The sequence below is a fragment of the Mytilus californianus genome, unplaced genomic scaffold, assembly GCF_021869535.1.
Source record: "Mytilus californianus isolate M0D057914Y unplaced genomic scaffold, xbMytCali1.0.p SCAF_7, whole genome shotgun sequence".
Taxonomy (NCBI): domain Eukaryota; kingdom Metazoa; phylum Mollusca; class Bivalvia; order Mytilida; family Mytilidae; genus Mytilus; species Mytilus californianus.
Window position 1 is genome coordinate 111,258,862 of NW_026262723.1, and position 24,603 is coordinate 111,283,464.

Below are 24,603 nucleotides of genomic sequence, written 5' to 3' on the forward strand. Positions count from 1 at the left end.
TGTGACAATAATTGGGATCCAGAAGCCAAACTGTGTAAACATACATTACAGACATACAACACAACTGACTAAAAAATTCAAACAAAAATACAAATAAATATAACGATGACGCCAACAAAAAGGTGCTGTAGTATTGACCGAGGTTATTTTTACTTTGATTCAAACAAAGCAAACACTATTTGAACTTGATCTGATTAACATGTGTAATATTAATACATGAATAGATAAACTGTCCATCCATCTTTTCTCCTCACCACACTTTTGGTTTCATATTGTATCTATAGAATTTACATACCGAGTTCATAAAAACTTCAGGAGAAACATCATGTCCCTTTTGTAAGTGTTTAGAGTTCAGAGGTAAGAATCCATTGGATATCTTAATTAAAGTTGCTAATAATGACCACAACAAAAGCTTCATATTGTCTGTTAAACTTTGATATCACTAAATTTACACTATATTAATGTGATAATCTTTATTTATTTATGTTTATCTGTCACTGTTCTAGTTTTGTTGTGAACTCATCACAAATGAGGACCTCAACGAATTTGATCACTTGTTTTGTGTCATTTTTTTTTTTTACATTTCAATCCTAAATACTTTTGTCCGACAGCAAAATTCTGTTGATTATTTCCTTCAATAGACAACCAACATATAAACAACATACTAATATGTGAAATATATAAACCTCAGGGACAAGAAAGAGGTTATTAGAACAGATAAATATCTGACTTGGAATAACCAGGGGCAGATAAACAATTTCGCAGTGGTTAAGACTAGAAGAGAGGTCATGAGTTTCGAAGATCACGGAAATCCTAATTTTAAAGGTTAATTATGCTGTTCTCCAATTGTTATTTTTCTTTCTTCACTCCATTTCAGACTATCAAAAAAAGAATGTCCGAGAAATGTTACTCACCAGAAATAAAATTCAAACACACTTTAAAGACGGTCAAACAGAACGAACTGCAAACTTGAACTATAAGTCATCATTATATAATAATTTACCAAGGACCAGTCCAAGTCATCATTATATAATAATTTACCAAGGACCAGTCCAAGATCTGCAGGCAGTACAAATAAGTCCGGACAAGTATAATGACCGCCATGTTTAAATGTTTGATTCTCAACCATAAAATGTGCCACAAAACCACCTCGAGAATTGCGTTTTAAAGAAAATATTGATCGAACAGGAACAAGACACTATTTTTTACCTGGCCACCAAAACAAATGCAATCTAGATATCGTTTGGGTGTGCTGGTGTTGTTTGGTTTCTGTCTTATTGGGAAGTACACAATATCTCTTTTAACAGTAAGTGCACTCTTTTTTTAAGACTATATGAGCTTGATATTTGTTTTTAATTCAATCTTACGGTGCTTTCCGGTTGTAAAACTCAAGACTGGCAAATAACAATAGTATCTATAACAATTTCATACGATCGCACAATGTTATAACGTTATTTTGAGGGTTATTGTCCTTACTGTTTATGAATTAGGGTATAAAAAGGGATAAAAAACAAGAATTTTTCTTGTTTTAGGACAATAACTTGTGTATAAGTGTATGGATCTCTATGGAATTGCACCACAAGGTTCCATACCTCAAAAGGAAGGTTGGGATTGATTTTGTAGGGTTATGGCCCAAACCGTTTAGGAATTAGGGTGCCAAAAAGCAGCCAAGAAACTATGATTTTCTGGTATCCGGACAATATCTTGAGTATAAGTCTATGGATCTCTATGGAATTGTACCACAAGGACTTAGGTTCCATTCCAAAAAGGAGGGTTGGGATTCATTTTTTTTTTTTTGCCTTGACCGTTTAGGAAAAGGGGCTAAAAACAATACTTTTCCAATACTTTGTATAAATTGCTTATTTCTAGACCAATTTCAATGTAGTTAATTCAAAGTTTTGAATTCTTGGGGTTCTTTAACATACTGAATCTAACTGTGAATTTAGATTTTAGATTTTGGGCCCCGTTTTTTTATTGGTTCACATTGAGGTCCAAAATTAAACTTTGTTTGATTTCATCAAAAATTGAATTATTGGGGTTCTTTGATATGCTGATTCTAAACATGTATTTAGATTTTTTTTATTTTGGGTCCAGTTTTCAAGTTGGTCCAAAATAAAACTTTATTTCATTTCAACAAAAAATTAATATATAGGGTTCTTCGATATGCTGAATCTAACCGTGTATTTAGATTTTGGATATTGGGCCATGTTATCAAATTGGTCCACAATGAGGTCCAAATAGTCTAAAATTAAACTTTGATCTCATCAAACATTGAATTCTTGAGGTTCTTTGATTCTAACCATTCCTTGGTGAACTTGGATATGTTGAATCTAACCATGTATTTAGATTTCGGATATTGGACCATAATAGGTAAAAGTCCAATTTCATTTTTTTCAGTTCTTTGACCACATTCAATCTGTGTCAGAAACCTATGCTGTGTTAAAAATTTAATCACAATTCAAATTCAGAGCTGTCTCAAGATTGAATGTAGTGTTCACATTTGCCCCAACTATTCAGGGTTCGACCTCTGCGGTCATATCCAGCTGTGCCCAGCGGAGCATTTTATTGTTATTGTATATGTCTTTATATTTGGTGAAAAGCTCTTCAGAGCTTGTTTTTCAATGTTTGGCAACATGCGGATCAAAATTTTGAAGGAAGTAGAGTAGCACCAATATAGTACAACACAAGTTGTGTCATTCTTTAAGGTCTAGCAAATTGTACAGACGATTTCAGACACAACTTGATGGCAATAGCTACCACTAATAATTTGGCCTGACTTGGTTAAATAACTAACATGAGATATCATATTACAAATCTGACATAAATTTCCTTTACTCTTCGTGAATGACCTTTTGACAGCCACCTGTGGCACACTAAATCTAGGAAATTTTTTTGTGTGACTTCACTATAATAGATTATTACATGGCATTTACTCTGGTATCATCCGGAGACTCACATATCTGATAGAGGGCTTTAAAATAATCATGATTTGAATAAGATAAATAGTGGAGAAAGGTATAGTGCTTTCTGATAGAATACAAATTTGATATATGAAGTAAAATAGCGAGGCTATTCCAAAGGGATGGTGTAATAGAATTTAAGCAAGGAGCTAGGTATTTCTTAGCCATTCAGAATTGTACAATTAAACCTATGGGATTATACCTGCTTCGCTTACTCAATTCTACTTTCTGTTCCTGTAGTTATTACATCAGCCAATGAAATTCCAGTCTACAAATTTTTGAAAGTGTGTATCATTACGACAAAACTAGAGGATACAAAAAGGTCTTCAAAACAGAAAGTAGAATGGAGCATTGTCAGATCCTTGTAAATAAAGCGTGGACACAGATCTGTATTCAAATCAGATTGCTTGTCTATCAGTTAAGAATGTATTATGACTTCTGAAGTTGTTTTATTTGCTGTCTCATTTTACATATATACTCCACAAGTCCTTTTATTATATTCGGTAGAAGTGTTTTCAATGTGCCTTCCTGAAGTTACCATGTGTTTTAGCCCTTATTTAATCCACCCAGAATTATTTAGATTTTAAATGTGTTTATTAAAGGTGACAAATGAAACAATACAACTATAAATGAATGTTTATTCATAATAACGTGGTAAAACTTGTGTCTATGCTATAAAATGAAATAAATGACATTGATGAAGGTTGTACCTTTACTTAAATCATAACAAATCATATAACATAATATTATACATCTTTATCAATAATCACACACACATACAAACACATGCTAATTTATATTGGATTTAAATTTATACATCATATAATGGTCTTCAGAATTCAACCAATCAAAATGCTCAGATGGATTTGGTGTTTACAGCACAAACTTTTTACTCCCGATTACTGAGTAAATTTTTATAACCATAGGCCCAGGCCTGCATTACATAAACGCAAGTTCAATAAATGACTAGTAGTATTTTGAATAGTTTGTTTAATGACTGGTCGTAAGTTGTACAACCTTTTGTGAAAGGCAGGCCAGTTCTCCATGTTTTCATTTCAACCCTAAAGTTTCAATGGGCCTTCATTTCCTTTATCAGTAAAATTTTTTCTGTGATTGCCCCATTTCTCATATAATAAATCCATCAATACTTCAGACACGCTTAAAATGATATCTGAGGGTAACAAGCTCTTGACCTTGATCCAGTAAGATCATATAGAAAGCAATATCACACAAGGACAAATTTGTGGCTGCTTCAAACAATGAAGATCCCATAAAAAAAATACTAACATTTAAATTAGAATTGTCACAAGCCTATAATCTTTTTTCATTCTAAATTAACAGAAGGTATATACTTTTTATAAATAATAAGTTTTTTCCCATTGGCTTAGACGTATGCCACAGAGAATTGTGATGTTCTTTCACTGTTCACAGTTACTGTTTAGAAGCCAGTGCCACCATAGAAACATTGTCAACAAGAGGTAAATTCTATAAAAATTTAAATCATTACTATAGGTTATAAATCAAAGTTATCATATTCAGATGTTATTTATATATATTTACTGCTCATATATATGAATATATATATAAGATTAAAGTTTGAAAAGATAAGAAAGTGATTTAATATACTGTTTTAAGCAACAAGTAATTTTGTGCTGAAATTTGCACTCAATTGTCAAGCAAAAACAAATCATTCAAAATAAAATATATATGGCTGATGGATGGTCAGTTTAAAAAAAAGCCGAGCAAATAGACTAAAAATATAAAAAATAAACAATCTGATAAAGAATATACATTTTTGCTTTGTTCATTTTATACCTGGAAATAATAAAATGCTCCGCTGGGCGCAGCTTGATACGACCGCAGAGGTCGAACCCTGAACAGTTGGGGCAAGTATGGACACAACATTCAAGCTTGATACAGCTCTGAATTTGGATTGTGATTAAATATTTGACACAGCATAGGTTTCTGACACAGAATGAATGTGGTCTAAGAACTTAAAAAAATTTAATTTACCTATTCAAACCATATCATTATTATTTGCTTTTATATATAAATCAGAAATAACCAATTTAAAATGGAAAATTTTTAAGAAAAAAAAAGGAAAAAAAAATCCCCCCGAAATTTTTTGAACCCCCTTATGATTCTCCACCCCCAAACTCAATCCCAGCCTTCCCTTTGTGGTATGGTACCTTGCAGTACAATTTCATAGAGATCCATACACTTGAACACAAGTTATTGTCTGGAAACTAGAAAAATGCTTGTTTTTTGGCCCCTAATTCCTAAAATTTTGAGGCAATTACCCCCAAAATCAATCCCAGCCTTCCCTTTGTGGTATGGTACCTTGCAGTATAATTTCAGAGAGATCCATACACTTGAACACAAGTTATTGTCTGGAAACTAGAAAAATGCTTCTTTTTGGCCCCTTTTTCCTAAACATTTTGGGCAATTACCCCCAAACTCAATTCCAGCTTTCCCTTTGTGATATGGAACCTTGTAGTACAATTTCAGAAAGATCCATAGACTTACACACAAGTTATTGTCATGAAATTAGAAAAATGCTTGTTTTTTACCCTTTTTTAGCCCCTAATTCCTAAAATTTTGAGGCAATTAGCCCCTAAATCAATCCAAGCATTCCCTTTGTGATATGGAACCTTGTGGTACAATGTCAGAGAGATCCATACACTAACATACAAGTTATGTCTGGAAGTTACAAAAATGCTTATTTTTGGCCCCTAATTCCTTAACTGTTGGTACCATAACCCCCAAAATCAATCTCAACCTTCCTTTTGTGGTATTGAACCTTATGGTAAAATTTCATAGAGATCCATTCACTTTATACTAAAGTTAGAGTGCGAAAACCAATGTGTCTTTGGACGACGACGACGCCAACGTCATACCAATATATGACCACAAAATTTTTTTACAGTCGTATAAAAACCTGAAAAATATAATAACCACAGTTAAAGCTTCCCTATGTTATTAAGATTGTGTAACACTCTTCAGAAGTAAAATAAAACATAATGAAATAAACATGGAATGGTTAAAATGAATAAACAATCTTTTAACAATTTAATTATGTATGTTTGATTTTCCCCTATGAATTTTTTGTTCCATATGCAGAAACGGACATTAAAACTGTCCTAAATAATTAATTTTCATGTTTTATTAGAGAAATCCATTATTCATTATCTACATACATTCTTTTGACAAACTTATTCTGTGTTGTATCATCTTGACAAAACCCTCTGTTCTACAGAGTTATTAAAGATTGATTCAACAATCTTTAAACTATATAACCACCATAAATCAAGTTTATTACATTGCATTTCATAAATTTAGTAAAATTATCCAATAAAATGTAGGTGTAGCATTAACTGTTTGATTTAAAGATTTCCATTTCTATAAAATCAACTTATTATTTGCAGAGAATTTTTTCTTCTCAGGTTTGGCTCTTTCTTCGTCGCAATTTACTTTGGCAATATTCTAAAAAATTATGTACCGGTAATCCAACTTTTGATATATTTGAGACAATTCATTTTCGAGTTATTTCTTCTCACAAAAGCCTCGTAAATAATTCTCTTTAGAAAAATTACTCGTATCTGACTGATTATTAAATATCAAACAGTCCCCTATGATGTTTCAACTTCATTAATTAACAGATATTTCTTATTAAGTACAGTTTATTGGTCTAACCTTGTTCAGCCAATGAAATTTTGAGAGACTCACACTCAAGTGGGAAGCTTGGCACCATAAAACTTTATTTAATACATAAACGAATGTCCCATCTCTGATATGTGACAAGCATCATTTTTTCACCACTTGTCGATATCTTTTTTGCCACTTTTAAACAGATTTTATAAATGATCACGAGGTAGTACATTTGTTACTTATATCATTATATTTTAAGGCTATAATAAAATATACCCAGTGGTCCCTTATATTTACCCTCTGTATACACCAGTCAGAATTGTTCACTGTAATAAAATGTACATGTAAGCGATATAACTATCCTACTTTATTGAAGTTATTCTGAACAAGAGATAAGAGAAAATCATGAAGAAATATAAAAAAAAAATATGGTATAAACAAATGTTATCACAATTGAGCACAACTGAGGAGATAAGTGTTACAATTGAAATAATACAAGAGGGTCTGGATCAGGTGTCCTTCATTTCTGTATTCTTTATTTTTTTGGGTCATTTTTCTCTATTCTATTTATTTTTAGCCCATTATTCTCTTTTATATTTTAACATCCCATTATTATCTATTCTTTATTTTTAGGGCCTATTTTTCTCTATCCTATAATTTTAGGCCCATTTTTCTGCAGTATTGGCCCATTTATCTGTTCTGTAAACCCCATTTAGACCCTCGTACAATCTTACAATTGAGCACAGCTGAAATGATGCTATAACTATACATGTACCTTTTTATTCATATTGATAAGGTGTTTATATTATAGGTGTTGACATATTGTAAATTCAGAAATTTTTGTAATGTTTTTATTGTTGCGAAAAGAAAATTGTGACAGGATATGTTTCACAAAAAATAAAAATTCTTATTTTGAATTTTGGTAGCATCACTTGTATGTAGCATTTCCTGAAATTGCAATAATTCAGCCTCCCATTTACGTCTGTTGGGCAATAACCGCAATGATAAATGCATGTAAAATAATCTGAATTTACAGTGTAGATATGTGAGCTTGTAGGCACATAATTATACACAAAGTACTCCTTAAAATAAATTATTTTGCACCACAAAAAATAAACTACAATAATGGCAACATATGCTCGGGACTTCATTTGGAAATGTATCCCTCACACTTTTAGTTCATGATTTATTATTCAAGCAAAAAGCACTTTATACAAATTAGTGTGCAGATTACATATCTATGACAATCATTTAGACCCCTTTGATATCGAAGGAGAAATTCCTCTAAAAATAGTCTTTACTTTGCTTAAAAACATTTTTTTTATCTGCCTCTATCTGAACTTTGTAAAGCTGGGTTCAAAAGCTCATTGTTTCATCCAATTACTCTAGTCTTTACTAAACATTTAACCACTGAAATTAAGAAATTTGTTTTATGGAAAGTATTTTCTCTGAGAACAGGGAAAATGCTGTGTTTATATGAATTACATGGTATCTTAGAAATACATTTTTATTAAATTATATCTTATAAATATTTTAACCACTATACTTTAAATACATATAACAAAACATGTTGAAACTGAAGGCTTAGATCAGTTTTATAGAAAAAAAAACATAACAAAACAGAGACAGAACTTAGCCATTTTAAAACAGCATTTCTTCTTATATTAGTAATTATATACATCTACAAAATAATGAAGGTGTAATGTTCTTACAATCAGGGTACATTTTGTGTATTTGTAAAAATGTATTAAAACCTCAGCATTTTAGCCTTACAGAATCTATCCATATTCAAAGACAAATAATCTTATCTTTCAACGTATAACTAGTTATATTTTGATTGTGCTATTTAAAACTCACAATTCTGCATATTTTTACACAAAAGACTGAAATGCTACTTTAAAACAAATGTGTAGATATATATAAATGACAGAAATTTTATACAGTAAGACTAGTTTTTGGTATTTCTTTTTACTATGACCTTTATCTGTCCTTGCTTGTGAGCTTGTCAATTAGCTCTTGTAGAGGAGCTAACTCTCTCTTCTCAATCAAGTTAAACTCTTGGACAAAGAAAATGAAATGTTTGAAGGACGTGTTAAGATGAGCTTCTTCACTTAGTTGTACCACTTCTTTAAAGTGTTGATGATATATATGTGCATAAACTCTGAATAGTCTTTTTAATATTGTCTTGGCTATAGCTAGAAAATTCTTCGGAAAGGGCACACCTATAAATATACAAACATATTAAATTTTGCAATCTACACATTTTGCAAAGTACATACTAGTAATGATTATGCGTACTCCATATTCTTTGAAAACCCTGTTATTAATACAAATTCATGGCTTCCCCTGAACTCTTTGGTGAATTCCCTTTACATGTAGAACAATTTTTTTTTGAAGGTCTGTATCATTACAAACAAGAGTGCACACGCTGAAATGTCTCGCCTTCTTTACTAATCATTGATATTATGTTGATAGTCCTAAATATAAAGCTTTATTACAACTGTCACATAAACTTAACATTAACCAAGTAAACTAAACATTGACCAATGAACCATGAAAATGAGGTCAAGGTCAGATGAACCATGCTAGGCAGGCATGTACAGCTAACAATTCTTCCATACAACAAATATGGTTGACCTATTGCTTATAGTTTAAGAAAAACAGACCAAAACACAAAAACTTAACACTGAGCAATGAACCTTGAAAATGAGGTCAAGGTCAAATAAAACCTGCTTGACTGACATATAGATCATAAAATATTTCCATACACCAAATGTAGTTGAACTATTGCATATAGTATTAGAAAAAAAGATCAAATCTCAAAAACTTAACTTTGATCACTGAACCATGAAAATGAGGTCAAGGTCAGATGACACCTGCCAGCTAGACATGTACACCTTACAATCATTCCATACACCAAATATAGTAGACCTATTGCATGCAGTATTAGAAAAAAAGACCAAAACTCAAAAACTTAACTTTGACCACTGAACCATGAAAATGAGGTCAAGGTCAGATGACACCTGCCAGCTAGACATGTACACCTTACAATCCTTCCATACACCAAATATTGTAGACCTATTGCATACAATATAAGAAAAACAGACCAAAACACAAAAACTTAACTATAACCACTGAACCATGAAAATGAGGTCAAGGTTAGATGACACCTGCCAGCTAGACATGTACACCTTACAATCATTCCATGCACCAAATATTGTAGACCTATTGCATACAGTATAAGAAAAACAGACCAAAACACAAAAACTCAACTATAACCACTGAACCATGAAAATGAGGTCAAGGTCAGATGACACCTGCCAGCTAGACATGTACACCTTACAATCCTTCCATACACCAAATATAGTAGACCTATTGCATACAGTATATAAAAAACAGACCAAAACACAAAAACTTAACTATAACCACTGAACCATGAAAATGAGGTCAAGGTCAGATGACACCTGCCAGTTGGACATGTACACCTTACAGTCCTTCCATACACCGAATATACTAGACCTATTGCTTATAGTATCTGAGATATGGACTTGACCACGAAAACTTAACCTTGTTCACTGATCCATGAAATGAGGTCGAGGTCAAGTGAAAACTGTCTGACGGGCATGAGGACCTTGCAAGATACGCACATACCAAATACAGTTATCCTATTACTTATAATAAGAGAGAATTTAACATTACAAAAAATCTTAACTTTTTTTTCAAGTAGTCACTGAACCATGAAAATGAGGTCAAGGACATTGGACATGTGACTGACGGAAACTTCGTAACATGAGGCATCCATATACAAAGTATGAAGCATCCAGGTCTTCCACCCTCTAAAATATAAAGCTTTTAAGAAGTTAGCTAACGCCGCCGCCGCCGTAGCCGCCGCCGGATCACTATCCCTATGTCGAGCTTTCTGCAACAAAAGTCGCAGGCTTGACAAAAACCAGTGGATCCCAAAAGATTTTTTAAACAGAAATTTAAAGAGAGAATTTTCACATGCGTGGACAGTGAGCACACAACACAGGATCTATATTTCAATCAATAAATGTTCTTAAGTTATATGAAACAAGACGAATCTGTTTTAACATTCTTTGTAAAGACAGCTGTTCCAACTGTAAATTTGACACAGACTTGTAGTTAAAAAAATGTTTTTTCTTCTTCTAAAAATCAACTAAATCAATCTCTGCATACCTCTAGGAATAACATTTTCTTTCGTGTGATGAGGCGAAAGAGAACAACACTTAAGTATACTTTGAATGAATTTGAGAGTATAAACTGTATGGAGTAAAATGCAAACAATAAAATTGTGAATGGAAGACTTTGATATCAGAACATAAAACTTTGTTTAAGAACAAAATAAAATGTTCTGCTGGGCGCAGCTTGATACGACCGCAGAGGTCGAACCCTGAACAGTTGGGGCAAGTATGGACACAACATTCAAGCTTGATACAGCTCTGAATTTGGATTGTGATTAAATATTTGACACAGCATAGGTTTCTGACACAGAATGAATGTATTCTAAGAACTTAAAATGTTTTAACATTATTATTTGCTTTTATATATAAATCAGAAATAACCAACTTAAAATGGAAAATTTTAAAGAAAAAAAAAAGAAAAAAAATCCCCCCCAAATTTTTTGAACCCCCTTATGATTGATCACCCCCAAACTCAATCCCAGCCTTCCCTTTGTGGTATGGTATCTTGCAGTACAATTTCAGAGAAATCCATACACTTGAACACAAGTTATTGTCTGGAAACTAGAAAAATGCTTGTTTTTTGCCCCTTTTTGGCCCCTAATTCCTAAAATTTTGAGGCAATGACCCCCAAAATCAATCCCAGCATTCCCTTTGTGATATGGAACCTTGTGGTACAACGTCAGAGAGATTCATACACTTACACACAAGTTATTGTCTGGAAGTTACAAAAATGCTTATTTTTGGCCCCTAATTCCTTAACTGTTTGTACCATAACCCCCAAAATCAATCTCTGCCTTCCTTTTTGTGGTATTGAACCTTATGGTAAATTTTCATAGAGATCCATTCACTTAAACTAAAGTTATTGTGCGAAAACCAATGTGTCTTCGGACGACGACGACGCCAACATCATACCAATATACGACCGCGGTCGTATTAAAATTAAACAATCCTGAATTTATTGAAACAATGTATAAGAGATTTTGAAATAATTGCTGGAATTTTTCAAATTATCTTAAGGGGAAAGGGCAATTATTCATTTGGGGTAAGGAGAAGGTATGATAAGGCTACTTCTTCAGTATTATAAATCTTTCAAATAATATTCTTCAGATATTCACAAAACATTTTGAGGGAAATGCTTATTTTTTTGGAAACAGGAAGTAAAATGGCACTTTATAGCAGAAGAAAAATCATTGAAAATAGTACCAGGACCATGTATACAATTAACATATGGTGATTAAGTTTAAGATCTTGCTGGTGTTTAGTGGATAACAGTGAAGCAGGGTGATTGCTGATGGTTTTGGAGATACATGTAACCCATGATTTACTACTTGTCGTATCATTATCTATTGAATTCACACATAAATATTTCAGAGTGAATCACAACCATTCACTGTGGGTAATGTAATACACTTGTAATATATCATTATCTATTGAATTCACACAAAGATATTTCAGAGTGAATCACAAACATTTACTGTGGGATCTTTAATTGCATCACTTTGTGGGTACTGCAATATCAAATAACCAGTGTTATATTAAATTTAACTACATGTAATCTTAGATCTCCCTGAAGCAAGAGCAACATACCAATTTTGGAAGGAAAGAGGGATTCTTCGTCTAACTGATCTTGTACCCATGACATGAGATAGTCTATATACTTTGGTGCTGAACATTTTATAGGCTTCTTTACAGTCTGACCATCTGCCCAGTGGTACTCATATTTTGGTCCAGCCGACATTACAGGACAGGTCTCTTCTGTACAGAACTCTGTTATAGTACCATATAACATATTTATCTGGTTAAAGAAGTCCACAGCTAAAAATATAAAACAAATATCATAAAACAGTTAAATTATAAACTGTCGATGTCTTATTAAATTTTTTATAATTTATACAGCAATCAAAGTACTGTCCTAACAAAAGCTTTGGAGCTTTATTAAATCGAAATAATAATTGCAAAATGAATTGAAGATTACAGGTTTATTTATATATCCCAGTAGCCAACATGGCCAATTCTACAACAATATAAACTGTTTTAGAAGCATGTTCACACATTTCCAGGATTGTAACAGATACATTTGTCACACTTTATTTAGAAGCATGTTCTCACATTTCCAGGATTGTAACAGATACACTTGTCACACTTTATTTAGAAGCATGTTCACACATTTCCAGGATTGTAACAGATACATTTGTCACACTTTATTTAGAAGCATGTTCTCACATTTCCAGGATTGTAACAGATACACTTGTCACACTTTATTTAGAAGCATGTTCACACATTTCCAGGATTGTAACAGATACATTTGTCACACTTTATTTAGAAGCATGTTCTCACATTTCCAGGATTGTAACAGATACATTTGTCACACTTTATTTAGAAGCATGTTCTCACATTTCCAGGATTGTAACAGATACATTTGTCACACTTTATTTAGAAGCATGTTCTCACATTTCCAGGATTGTAACAGATACATTTGTCACACTTTATTTAGAAGCATGTTCACACATTTCCAGGATTGTAACAGATACATTTGTCACACTTTATTTAGAAGCATGTTCTCACATTTCCAGGATTGTAACAGATACATTTGTCACACTTTATTTAGAAGCATGTTCACACATTTCCAGGATTGTAACAGATACATTTGTCACACTTTATTTAGAAGCATGTTCACACATTTCCAGGATTGTAACAGATACATTTGTCACACTTTATTTAGAAGCATGTTCTCACATTTCCAGGATTGTAACAGATACATTTGTCACACTTTATTTAGAAGCATGTTCACACATTTCCAGGATTGTAACAGATACATTTGTCACACTTTATTTAGAAGCATGTTCTCACATTTCCAGGATTGTAACAGATACACTTGTCACACTTTATTTAGAAGCATGTTCACACATTTCCAGGATTGTAACAGATACATTTGTCACACTTTATTTAGAAGCATGTTCTCACATTTCCAGGATTGTAACAGATACACTTGTCACACTTTATTTAGAAGCATGTTCACACATTTCCAGGATTGTAACAGATACATTTGTCACACTTTATTTAGAAGCATGTTCTCACATTTCCAGGATTGTAACAGATACATTTGTCACACTTTATTTAGAAGCATGTTCTCACATTTCCAGGATTGTAACAGATACATTTGTCACACTTTATTTAGAAGCATGTTCTCACATTTCCAGGATTGTAACAGATACATTTGTCACACTTTATTTAGAAGCATGTTCACACATTTCCAGGATTGTAACAGATACATTTGTCACACTTTATTTAGAAGCATGTTCTCACATTTCCAGGATTGTAACAGATACATTTGTCACACTTTATTTAGAAGCATGTTCACACATTTCCAGGATTGTAACAGATACATTTGTCACACTTTATTTAGAAGCATGTTCACACATTTCCAGGATTGTAACAGATACATTTGTCACACTTTATTTAGAAGCATGTTCTCACATTTCCAGGATTGTAACAGATACATTTGTCACACTTTATTTAGAAGCATGTTCTCACATTTCCAGGATTGTAACAGATACATTTGTCACACTTTATTTAGAAGCATGTTCACACATTTCCAGGATTGTAACAGATACATTTGTCACACTTTATTTAGAAGCATGTTCACACATTTCCAGGATTGTAACAGATACATTTGTCACACTTTATTTAGAAGCATGTTCACACATTTCCAGGATTGTAACAGATACATTTGTCACACTTTATTTAGAAGCATGTTCACACATTTCCAGGATTGTAACAGATACATTTGTCACACTTTATTTAGAAGCATGTTCTCACATTTCCAGGATTGTAACAGATACATTTGTCACACTTTATTTAGAAGCATGTTCTCACATTACCAGGATTGTAACAGATACATTTGTCACACTTTATTTAGAAGCATGTTCTCACATTACCAGGATTGTAACAGATACATTTGTCACACTTTATTTAGAAGCATGTTCTCACATTTCCAGGATTGTAACAGATACATTTGTCACACTTTATTTAATATTTTAACAACAATCTCGGTTTAAGCAAATAGAAAACATGAACAGATAAGAGAACTTTTCGTTTTTTATATAGATTAGACCGTTGGTTTTCCCGTTAGAATGGTTTTACACTAGTAATTTTTTGGGGCCCTTTATAGCTTACTGTTCGGTGTGAGCCAAGGCTCCGTGTTGAAGACCGTACTGTGACCTATAATGGTTTACTTTTATAAATTTTGACTTGGATGGAGAGTTGTCTCATCGGCACTCATACCACATCTTCTTATATCTATTTGGGAAGGAGGCTGACATACTGTATTCATTTACACCATGTCCTATTTATGTTAATTGATTTAAGTAATGTATTGTCCAAGAGCTGTCGGTTCAAATCTAATCTATTAGTTCAGGTGAAAAAAGTAGGTCACTGGGATCAATGTTGGATAGCATATCAATGATGAATCTACTTCCTTTATGCTTTCAGGGATGATAAAATACCATGCCAAACTTGAATGGCTTGTACCAAATCTGACAGACAAGTAAAATTTACATGTTCAAAATATGTTCCAATTACCTGTCATGGACAAGTAAATTCTGTTAAAGCACAACCAGTACCGAAGGCATTTAAAAAAATGTCCATTCAACTACATGTTTGTATAGTATTTGTCATTGGATAGGTGAAGAACTTTGAAATATCCACACTCCTGGTTTTACCATACAATTTTGCATTTAGTTTACTAAAACATATCTGAATAATGGTTCTAAAAATATCATTTGAACAGGGACAGAGATGTACATATGGACCAAGAAACATTGCAATAGTTTCTTTTCTACAACACCCAGACCAATTAATAACAAATTCCTCCTTTAAAGTAATGTTGTTAGATATCAAAATGTACTTTCAATATCTAGCAATTACTGAAGAAGTTATAGGAAAACAAGTCTAATTGTTTAACTAAAAAAGTCGTATTAAGGCTGTCGCATAGTGGACATTTCTGATTGGACAAGCCATTTAAAGCTAAGTCAATGTAAGTAGATACAATTATTTGTAAACGAGAATAAATATAGTATTGTACTAAGTTTAAATCTATATTTATTATAAATTCATTGTAATTTCCTGTTAATAAGTATATAAATCCTTCCCAAACCAATGAGTCATATGACACATACAACGGAAATACATGTACTTTTTGTTGTTTAAACATGTTAACATAAAAAAGGCTTTTATAGTTTATTAATGTTACCATACACCTATATATATATCATAACTTAAAATAATTTACCAAAAATCTCAATAAAACAAGCATTCTGTGAGTATTACCTGGCAATACATATTCCCCTACTAGTTAAAAATTCATTGTACTTGAACAAAATGCTAACTAGATCTATAACTTGTCATGGTGTAAACTATATAACAAATATCAAGTCAACATTTTCAAGCATGTCAGACGAAAAAAAATGTGGAAAACTGATTATTTGAGTGAATTTTCTAAGTCCAAGGACCATAACTCTGCACAAAATCATCAGACCAGAACAAAATTTGAACTTGATCTGTAACTTGTCATGATAAAACAAAACACCAAATATCAAATCAATTTCTTCAAGCACGAAGAAAAAAAGTGTGGAAAACTGATTTGCCGGACTGACGGAGTGCAAACCTAAAGTCCCCTTCGACTTCGTCGGTAGGGGACTAAAACCATCAAAACTTACTGTTAATACTAGCATGCATCAACTCAATAGAAATTCTCTCTGTCCCCTCTTTGGTAACAAAAAATGTTTCTGTACATATTAGCAATGAAGATGAAAATAGCCATTCGTTCATACGCTTACATGATATACCTCAAATCAAATAAAAATATATGTACATTTACTGCCTCCAAATATTTACGTCTTTCCCGACACATTTTCAGAGGTTAACATTGACTGATAAATTGTGTTTTTCCACTAAATACTCACTGTTTACAGCCACCCATTCATTTAGATCTTCTCCTTCAGGTAATACCACAGCCTGCCTAAGATTACCACTTCCCAATGTGGCAGCAGCATGTTTCATCAAGTCATACTGATGACTTCCCTCAGGAATATTCTTCTTTGGTTTGAAGGTTTTATTGTTTCTTCCTCCACTGCAAATAACAAATCAATTAAAATATATTTCATCATCTGTAATCTTTTGTTTTAAATTTATGATCCTTATGTCGGACAGATATCCAGTTTAATTTACACATTTGACATGGAGGTCTCTACTACAAGAGGTAACAGTGATCAAAACGGCATATTTTAATTCTTTACAATGGTTTCCTGGATCCACAAATTTAGTGAAGCCTTATATTTTATGATTTTTTTTAATTTCTTTCTTTGTCAGGGTCTATTTTAAAAAGTCCTAAAAAGTTTAAAAACGTAATTGTTAAGGAGTAAGCTAGATACACCTATTACAATCCGGCATGTTTGAGTCTATACTTTGTCCATGAAACCTGTAAACTAGAGGCTCTTAAGAGCCTGTGTACATGTAGCTCACGTAGGTTTATGTGCATATGCAACAATGGACACTTTCAAACATTGTAGACTAGAATGAAATTCATGACAAAAATCTCTTTTTGTTGATCTTGTATTGCTGTAAATTTTTTCTGTTTTACAGTTTCTCTCTATCTTCTTTAGTTTTTGTCCAAGACACATAAGAGGGTAGAAATAATCATCATTTAAGGGCAATCACTCCTATAAAGAGTCTACTAACTATATCGGCAATATTTAACTTTTTTGTAGATCTTGTCTTTCTGATCTTTTTGTTCTTTAAAGTTTCTATCTATGTTTTTATAGTTTTCAAGATAATAGGCAAAAATGCAAAAAATTGGTAATTACCGTCATTAAAGAGAACTCCACTAAAGAGTCCACTAAAGATTTCGACCAAGTTGACTTAATTTTAGATCTTGTCTTGCTGATCATTTTTGCATTCAAAAGTGTCTATCCATCTATTATACTTTTCAAGATAATAGACAAAATGCAAAAAATTGGTCAAAATTGTCATTAAAGGGCAATAACTCTTAGGAGTCGTCTGACGATTTTAGCCATGAGACTTATTTGGAGATCTTTTTGCTATTTAGTGTTTCTCTCTTTCTATTATAGTTTTCAAGATAATTGGCAAAAATGAAAACAAATGGCAAAATTCTTCATATAAGGTCAATAACATAATCTTGAGAGATTTCTGTGATGATGACTACTGATTGGACACCACAACCCAAAATCTATAAAAGCAAAAATAATAACCTGAATTGTATATATATATGTTTCTCTAATTCTTTGGCAATTCAACCCTTTCTAAACCCATTGTATAAAAAAATTTAATCAAATAGTGGTTGTGGATGATCTCACAAGATGATTGGCTGAGTTTAAGGGTCATAACCTTTATCAGCTCACTGGATGGATCAAAATGTGCTAACATGCTTTAGAGAAATTGAAACTGTGTAAAATGTGGAAGGGGATTTTCGTTTATCAAAAAAGAAAATGTCCTTGATAATCATTAGAGAATAAAATTGAGAATGGAAATAAGGAATGTGTCAAAGAGACAACAATCCGACCAAAGAGCGAAAAACAGCCGAAGGCCACCAATGGGTCTTCTACGCAGCGAGAATATCCCGCACCCGGAGGTGGGCTTCAGCTGGCCCCTAAACAAAAATGTGTACTATTTCAGTGAAAATGGATGTCATACTAAACTCCAATAAAATGCTCCGCAGGGCGCAGCTTGATACGACCGCAGAGGTCGAACCCTGAACAGTTGGGGGAAGTATGGACACAACATTCAAGCTTGATACAGCTTTGGATTTGGATTGTGATTAAATATTTGACACAGCATAGGTTTCTAACACAGATTGAATGTGGTCTAAGAACTTAAAAATTTTAAATTGGACATTCACCTATTATGGTCCAATATCCAAAATCTAAATACATGGTTAGATTCAGCATATCAAAGAACCCCAAGAATTCAATTTTTGATGAAATCAAACAAAGTTTAATTTTGGACCCTTTTGACCTCAATGTGGACAAAGTTGATAACGGGGCCCAAAAATCAAAAATCTAAATACATGGTTAGATTCAGCATATCAAAGAACCCCATATATTCAATTTTTGTTGAAATCAAACAAAGTTTAATTTTGGACCCTGATTTGGACCAACTTGAAAACTGGGCCCATAATCAAAAATCTAAATACATGTTTAGATTCAGCATATCAAAGAACCCTAAGAATTCAATTTTTGTTAAAATCAAACTAAGTTTAATTTTGGACCCTTTGGACCTTAATGTAGACCAATTTGAAAACGGAACCAAAAATTAAGAATCTAAATACACGGTTAGATTCGGCATATCAAAGAACCCCAATAATTCAATTTTTGATGAAATCAAACAAAGTTTAATTTTGGACCCTTTTGACCTCAATGTGGACAAAGTTGATAACGGGGCCCAAAAATCAAAAATCTAAATACATGGTTAGATTCAGCATATCAAAGAACCCCATATATTCAATTTTTGTTGAAATCAAACAAAGTTTAATTTTGGACCCCGATTTGGACCAACTTGAAAACTGGGCCCATAATCAAAAATCTAAATACATGTTTAGATTCAGCATATCAAAGAACCCTAAGAATTCAATTTTTGTTAAAATCAAACTAAGTTTAATTTTGGACCCTTTGGACCTTAATGTAGACCAATTTGAAAACGGAACCAAAATTTAAGAATCTAAATACACAGTTAGATTCGGCATATCAAAGAACCCCAATAATTCAATTTTTGATGAAATCAAACAAAGTTTAATTTTGGACCCTTTGGACCTCAATGTGGACCAATTTAAAAACGGGGCCAAAAATCCAAAAACTAAATACACGGTTAGATTCAGCATATTAAAGAACCCCATGAAATCAAGAATAAAACCCCATTGAAATTGGTCAAGAAATAAGCAATTTATAGGAAGTATCTTCTTTTGCACAATCCTGTGCTATTAAATATTTCTTGCTATTGCGCAATACTGTACAATTGACAATTTCTTGCTATTGCGCAATATTGTGCTATTGGATATTTCTTGCTATTGCGCAATACTGTGCAATTGAAGATTTCTTGCTATTGCGCAATACTGTGCAATTGAAGATTTCTTGCTATTGCGCAATACTGTGCAATTGAAGATTTCTTGCTATTGTGCAATACTGTGCAATTGAAAATTTCTTTCTATTGCACAATACTTATTATATAATAATTTACACATCCTGTTTGGTGTGTATCTCCTACCATATCATTATTATTTATAGAATAACTAATCGAAGAATTCAAATAGAGAAAAATATTCAACGAGTGACCGAACAACACATTAATTCACGAATGCGCGTAGCGCATGAGTTAATTATCAGTGTTGTTCGGTCACGAGTTGAATATTATTTCGATATTTGAATTCTTTGATTAGTTATTCTTTTTATTACATTGGCAAATGGCTTTTTTTAATGAAATTAATGTAGAAAATGTAAGGAACTATATCTTTTTTCTACGCATTCACAATTTGTTTTGATCCGACGTTATTGACGTCTTGACAACGCCTATTGTTGTATGACGTCAGAGAGTGAAATAACCACGTTTATTTCACATGTGAAATTATCGGTTTTTATTTGACTGGAAAATCAATGTAATTCATTGCTACCAATGTAATAATTGATTTTAAATATAAATCAGAAATAACCAACTTAAAATGGAAAATTTTAAAAGAAACAAAAAAGGAAAAAAAGAAAAAAAAGGAAAAAAAAATAAATCCCCCCCCAAAATTTTTTGAACCCCCATTATGATTCATCACCCCCAAACTCAATCCCAACCTTCCCTTTGTGGTATGGTACCTTGCAGTACAATTTCAGAGAGATCCATACACTTGAACACAAGTTATTGTCTGGAAACTAGAAAAAAATGTGTTTTTTGAACCCTTTTTGGCCCCAAATTCCTAAATGTTTAGGGCAATTACCCCCAAACTCAAACCCAGCTTTCCCTTTGTGATATGGAACCTTGTAGTACAATTTCAGAAAGATCCATACACTTACACACAAGTTATTGTCATGAAACTAGAAAAATGCTTGTTTTTTGCCCCTTTTTTGGCCCCTAATTCCTAAAATTTGGAGGCAATTACCCCCAAAATCAATCCCAGCATTCCTTTAGTGATATGGAACCTTGTGGTACAATGTCAGAGAGATCCATACACTAAGACACAAGTTATGTCTGGAAGTTACAAAAATGCTTATTTTTGGCCCCTTTTTGGCCCCTAATTCCTTTACTGTTATTACCATAACCCCCAAAATCAATCCCAACCTTCCTTTTGTGGTATTGAACCTTGTGGTAAAATTTCATAAAGATCCATTCACTTAAACTAAAGTTAGAGTGCGAAAACCAATGTGTCTTCGGACGACGCCAGACGACGCCGACGACGACGACGACGACGCCGGACGACGACGACGCCAACGTCATACCAATATACGACCACAAAAATTTTTTTGCGGTCGTATAAAAAATATAAATGAACTAAAATTAAAAATCATACAAGACTAACAAAGGCACGAGGCTCCTGACTTGGGACAGACAAATGGCACAAATTTTCATATAATTGGCAAAATTTTCCCTGTTAGTTAATGAAAAGATGACAGCCTCCAAAAATCCTACTTTTTCAAGGCTATTCACTTTCATCCAGGTGATATTTTAGTCATGGTGTCTTTGGGCAATGTGTTGTCATTTACCTGAATGTTTGCCCCATGACAGGAAATATCTTGAGATCAAAAGTTTATATTTTTGTCACTGAAAATGGATACCTGTTTTGGGGTATAATACCCATAAATGGAGATAGTACCCATTAATGAGGATCTTCTCCAACCTGTTATACATGTAAGCATGAAGGGTGGAACCAGTCATTCAAGTCCCAAGAATATATTTCATTTTCAGTATAAGGTTGAGTTATTGTTGATGCTTAATGTCCAGCAGCAAAGAATTTTAAGGTGAAATAGTTGTTTCGAATGCAGCTGTTCTGAGCAATAAAATAAAGTAACGGGGAAGAGTTCGAGCATATTCATATGACAGCCACTTAAAATGCAACAAAGCATGAATTATATTTTATACTAAGCATTCAGATTAACATCTGTTAATGTTTCAGTACTAGTGTGCTTGTTTGTTTATGTTGTCATCTATGGTATATATAATAAACAAATTTGAGAAATTGTTATCTGTATAATGACAGTTCCGCGAAAATGTAAACAAACATTGAACTTACAAAAAGAAGCTCATTTCTCTGTAGTGGTAATCAAAATGCAAGCAACATGAAACAAGACATTCGAAGAACCAAATATATGGCTGTTTATCCTTTTACAGATATCGATTGCTTGGATTTTTGTAGATTGAAAAGTTCATTTGGATTTTTCTAAATTCCCAAAAATGTAACCGGAAGTACAATATTATTTTCCTGGTAGAAAGAAAGCTGTATAACTTGTATAACTTTTACAACTATCAATATATAGGAATACAAGTTATGTATATATCTTTATAAGTTCAAATTTAAAATAATTTGCAAAATGCGAACTTTTTCAGATTCCGTTAATTTTAATGAAAATTAAATAGTTTCGTATTCATGGGTAGCATATTTATTGGCATATGATCGTGCACAGTCTTTAATTAATGGTATACCTGTAGACCCATGGTTAAAATTGTTTAAGCATTCTAACGACCAAAAATCAAAACATTATGATTTTAAGATGAAGCAGATGTAAACTGATGAGCCCGAATGTTATTCGTTTTTTAACAAGTGGTTTGTGCATGTTTGTTTTACTTGTCGTTATACTTAAAAAACGTCGATGATGCTATATAAGAAGAAAAATTTGAAAAAAATCATTGTTATCTCTCAGTTATTTGATATATTATATTAATTTATGTATAATTCATTGTAATTATTCTGCTCCTTGTGGGCGCTTTGATTAGCAAAATAAAGTATCTGTATCTGTATACATAAATATTAAAAGCGGTCGGCATGGTTTACAAATCCATTTTAAAGACATAACACGGCTCTCTTTTGAGTTTTTACCCGACAAGCAAGGCATAAAAACACAAACAAGCATTCAATAATTTTAAATGAATACCAGGGCCAGACCCTTCTGCTATCATATAAACAATAAAGAAGTGTTAATAACTTGGTTGTTTTAGATTACATTGAAATCTTTAGGAATAAGTTATTTAAAGTACTAATAAGTTTTCATGCGATAGGATCGTATCTTAGTTTACGAGCTCTATAACCTACATGACCGTAAATTTGAAATATGATGTAATTTCCCGTTAGTGATAGGTTTCCTACGTGTGCAGCCATGAAACCGTTTCAATCCAAAATCGATCACGGCGAAGTCAAAGTCATTGTAAGTAAGTAGGTAAGTAATGGTGTTATTTTTAGAAGGGTAACACCATAAAACCATAGATGATAAAACTAATCTTTCCCGAGTCCCTCCCGGACACAAAAAAAAAAGAAATACAATATATACCGTGAACTATAATAATGAAATATATAAAACACACTATGTATATAAGTACGTATATATACAAGTCTAAATTGAAAACAACGTTCAAACCTATGATTGCGTTGGATAAAAACCGCAATTTTTATACGTGTGCATGCAAAAACAAATTTCTTGTTAGAGGGGTCAAAATACAGCACAAACAACATTTCCCAAAAGACCAAAAAAGTGAAAAAGTATATTTTAACAAAACGCATTTGACTAACAGGTCGAACAACAAATGTTCTTAAACCCTGCTGACTGCCAATGGCGATTGCCAAATAAACGGATCACAAGGTGTAATAAATGGATCTTAATTAAAAATTTAATACCAAACAGAAAACAATAAACTTGCGGCAAAGATGGTATACCGCAAACAAAGGTGCAAAGATTTTTGTACACCATATCCGGATTTCGACAATTAATGTCTCTTCAGTGATGTTAGGAGTCGAAACAGTATTTGGAAGGCCATGTAATTTACCTCAATTTAGGATAGACTCTCGAATTTTGAGGAGTCAAATTAGGATGAACGGATCATATAAACCCGAAGGCAAATATAATACAAGCCCAAACGAAAAAATATAAACAAGTCTAAATTGAAAACAACGTTCAAACCTATGATTGCGTTGGATAAAAACCGCAGTCAGCAGGGTTTAAGAACATTTGTTGTTCGACCTGTTAGTCAAATGCGTTTTGTTAAAATATACTTTTTCACTTTTTTGGTCTTTTGGGAAATGTTGTTTGTGCTGTATTTTGACCCCTCTAACAAGAAATTTGTTTTTGCATGCACACGTATAAAAATTGCGGTTTTTATCCAACGCAATCATTGGTTTGAACGTTGTTTTCAATTTAGACTTGTTTATATTTTTTCGTTTGGGCTTGTATTATATTTGCCTTCGGGTTTATATGATCCGTTCATCCTAATTTGACTCCTCAAAATTCGAGAGTCTATCCTAAATTGAGGTAAATTACATGGCCTTCCAAATACTGTTTCGATTCCTAACATCACTGAAGAGACATTAATTGTCGAAATCCGGATATGGTGTACAAAAATCTTTGCACCTTTGTTTGCGGTATACCATCTTTGCCGCAAGTTTATTGTTTTCTGTTTGGTATTAAATTTTTAATTAAGATCCATTTATTACACCTTGTGATCCGTTTATTTGGCAATCGCCAATGGCAGTCAGCAGGGTTTAAGAACATTTGTTGTTCGACCTGTTAGTCAAATGCGTTTTGTTAAAATATACT

General features: G+C 32.7%; 1 protein-coding gene across 1 annotated transcript; it reads right to left on the reverse strand.

Moving 5' to 3' along the window:
- Window positions 1-3,584: 3,584 nt before the first annotated feature.
- On the reverse strand, window positions 3,585-22,297 carry LOC127708580 (MOB kinase activator 1B). The gene is made up of 4 exons (XM_052213568.1): window positions 22,092-22,297; window positions 16,774-16,940; window positions 12,398-12,625; window positions 3,585-8,830 (listed from the first exon to the last, which is right to left on the reverse strand). Exons 1-4 carry the CDS (start codon window positions 22,103-22,105, stop codon window positions 8,589-8,591), a joined length of 651 nt encoding a protein of 216 aa, XP_052069528.1. The 5' UTR covers window positions 22,106-22,297; the 3' UTR covers window positions 3,585-8,588.
- Between the last annotated feature and the right edge of the window lie 2,306 nt (window positions 22,298-24,603).

What these genes read in the sequence shown, in the direction of transcription:
- LOC127708580 (XM_052213568.1), bottom strand. An exon ending in TGAATGGGTGGCTGTAAACA is followed by an intron (nt 12,626 to 16,773) that starts GTGAGTATTTAG and finishes TTATATTTTTAG; the next exon opens with CTGTGGACTTCTTTAACCAG. An exon ending in CCTCTTTCCTTCCAAAATTG is followed by an intron (nt 8,831 to 12,397) that starts GTATGTTGCTCT and finishes GTATATTTATAG; the next exon opens with GTGTGCCCTTTCCGAAGAAT.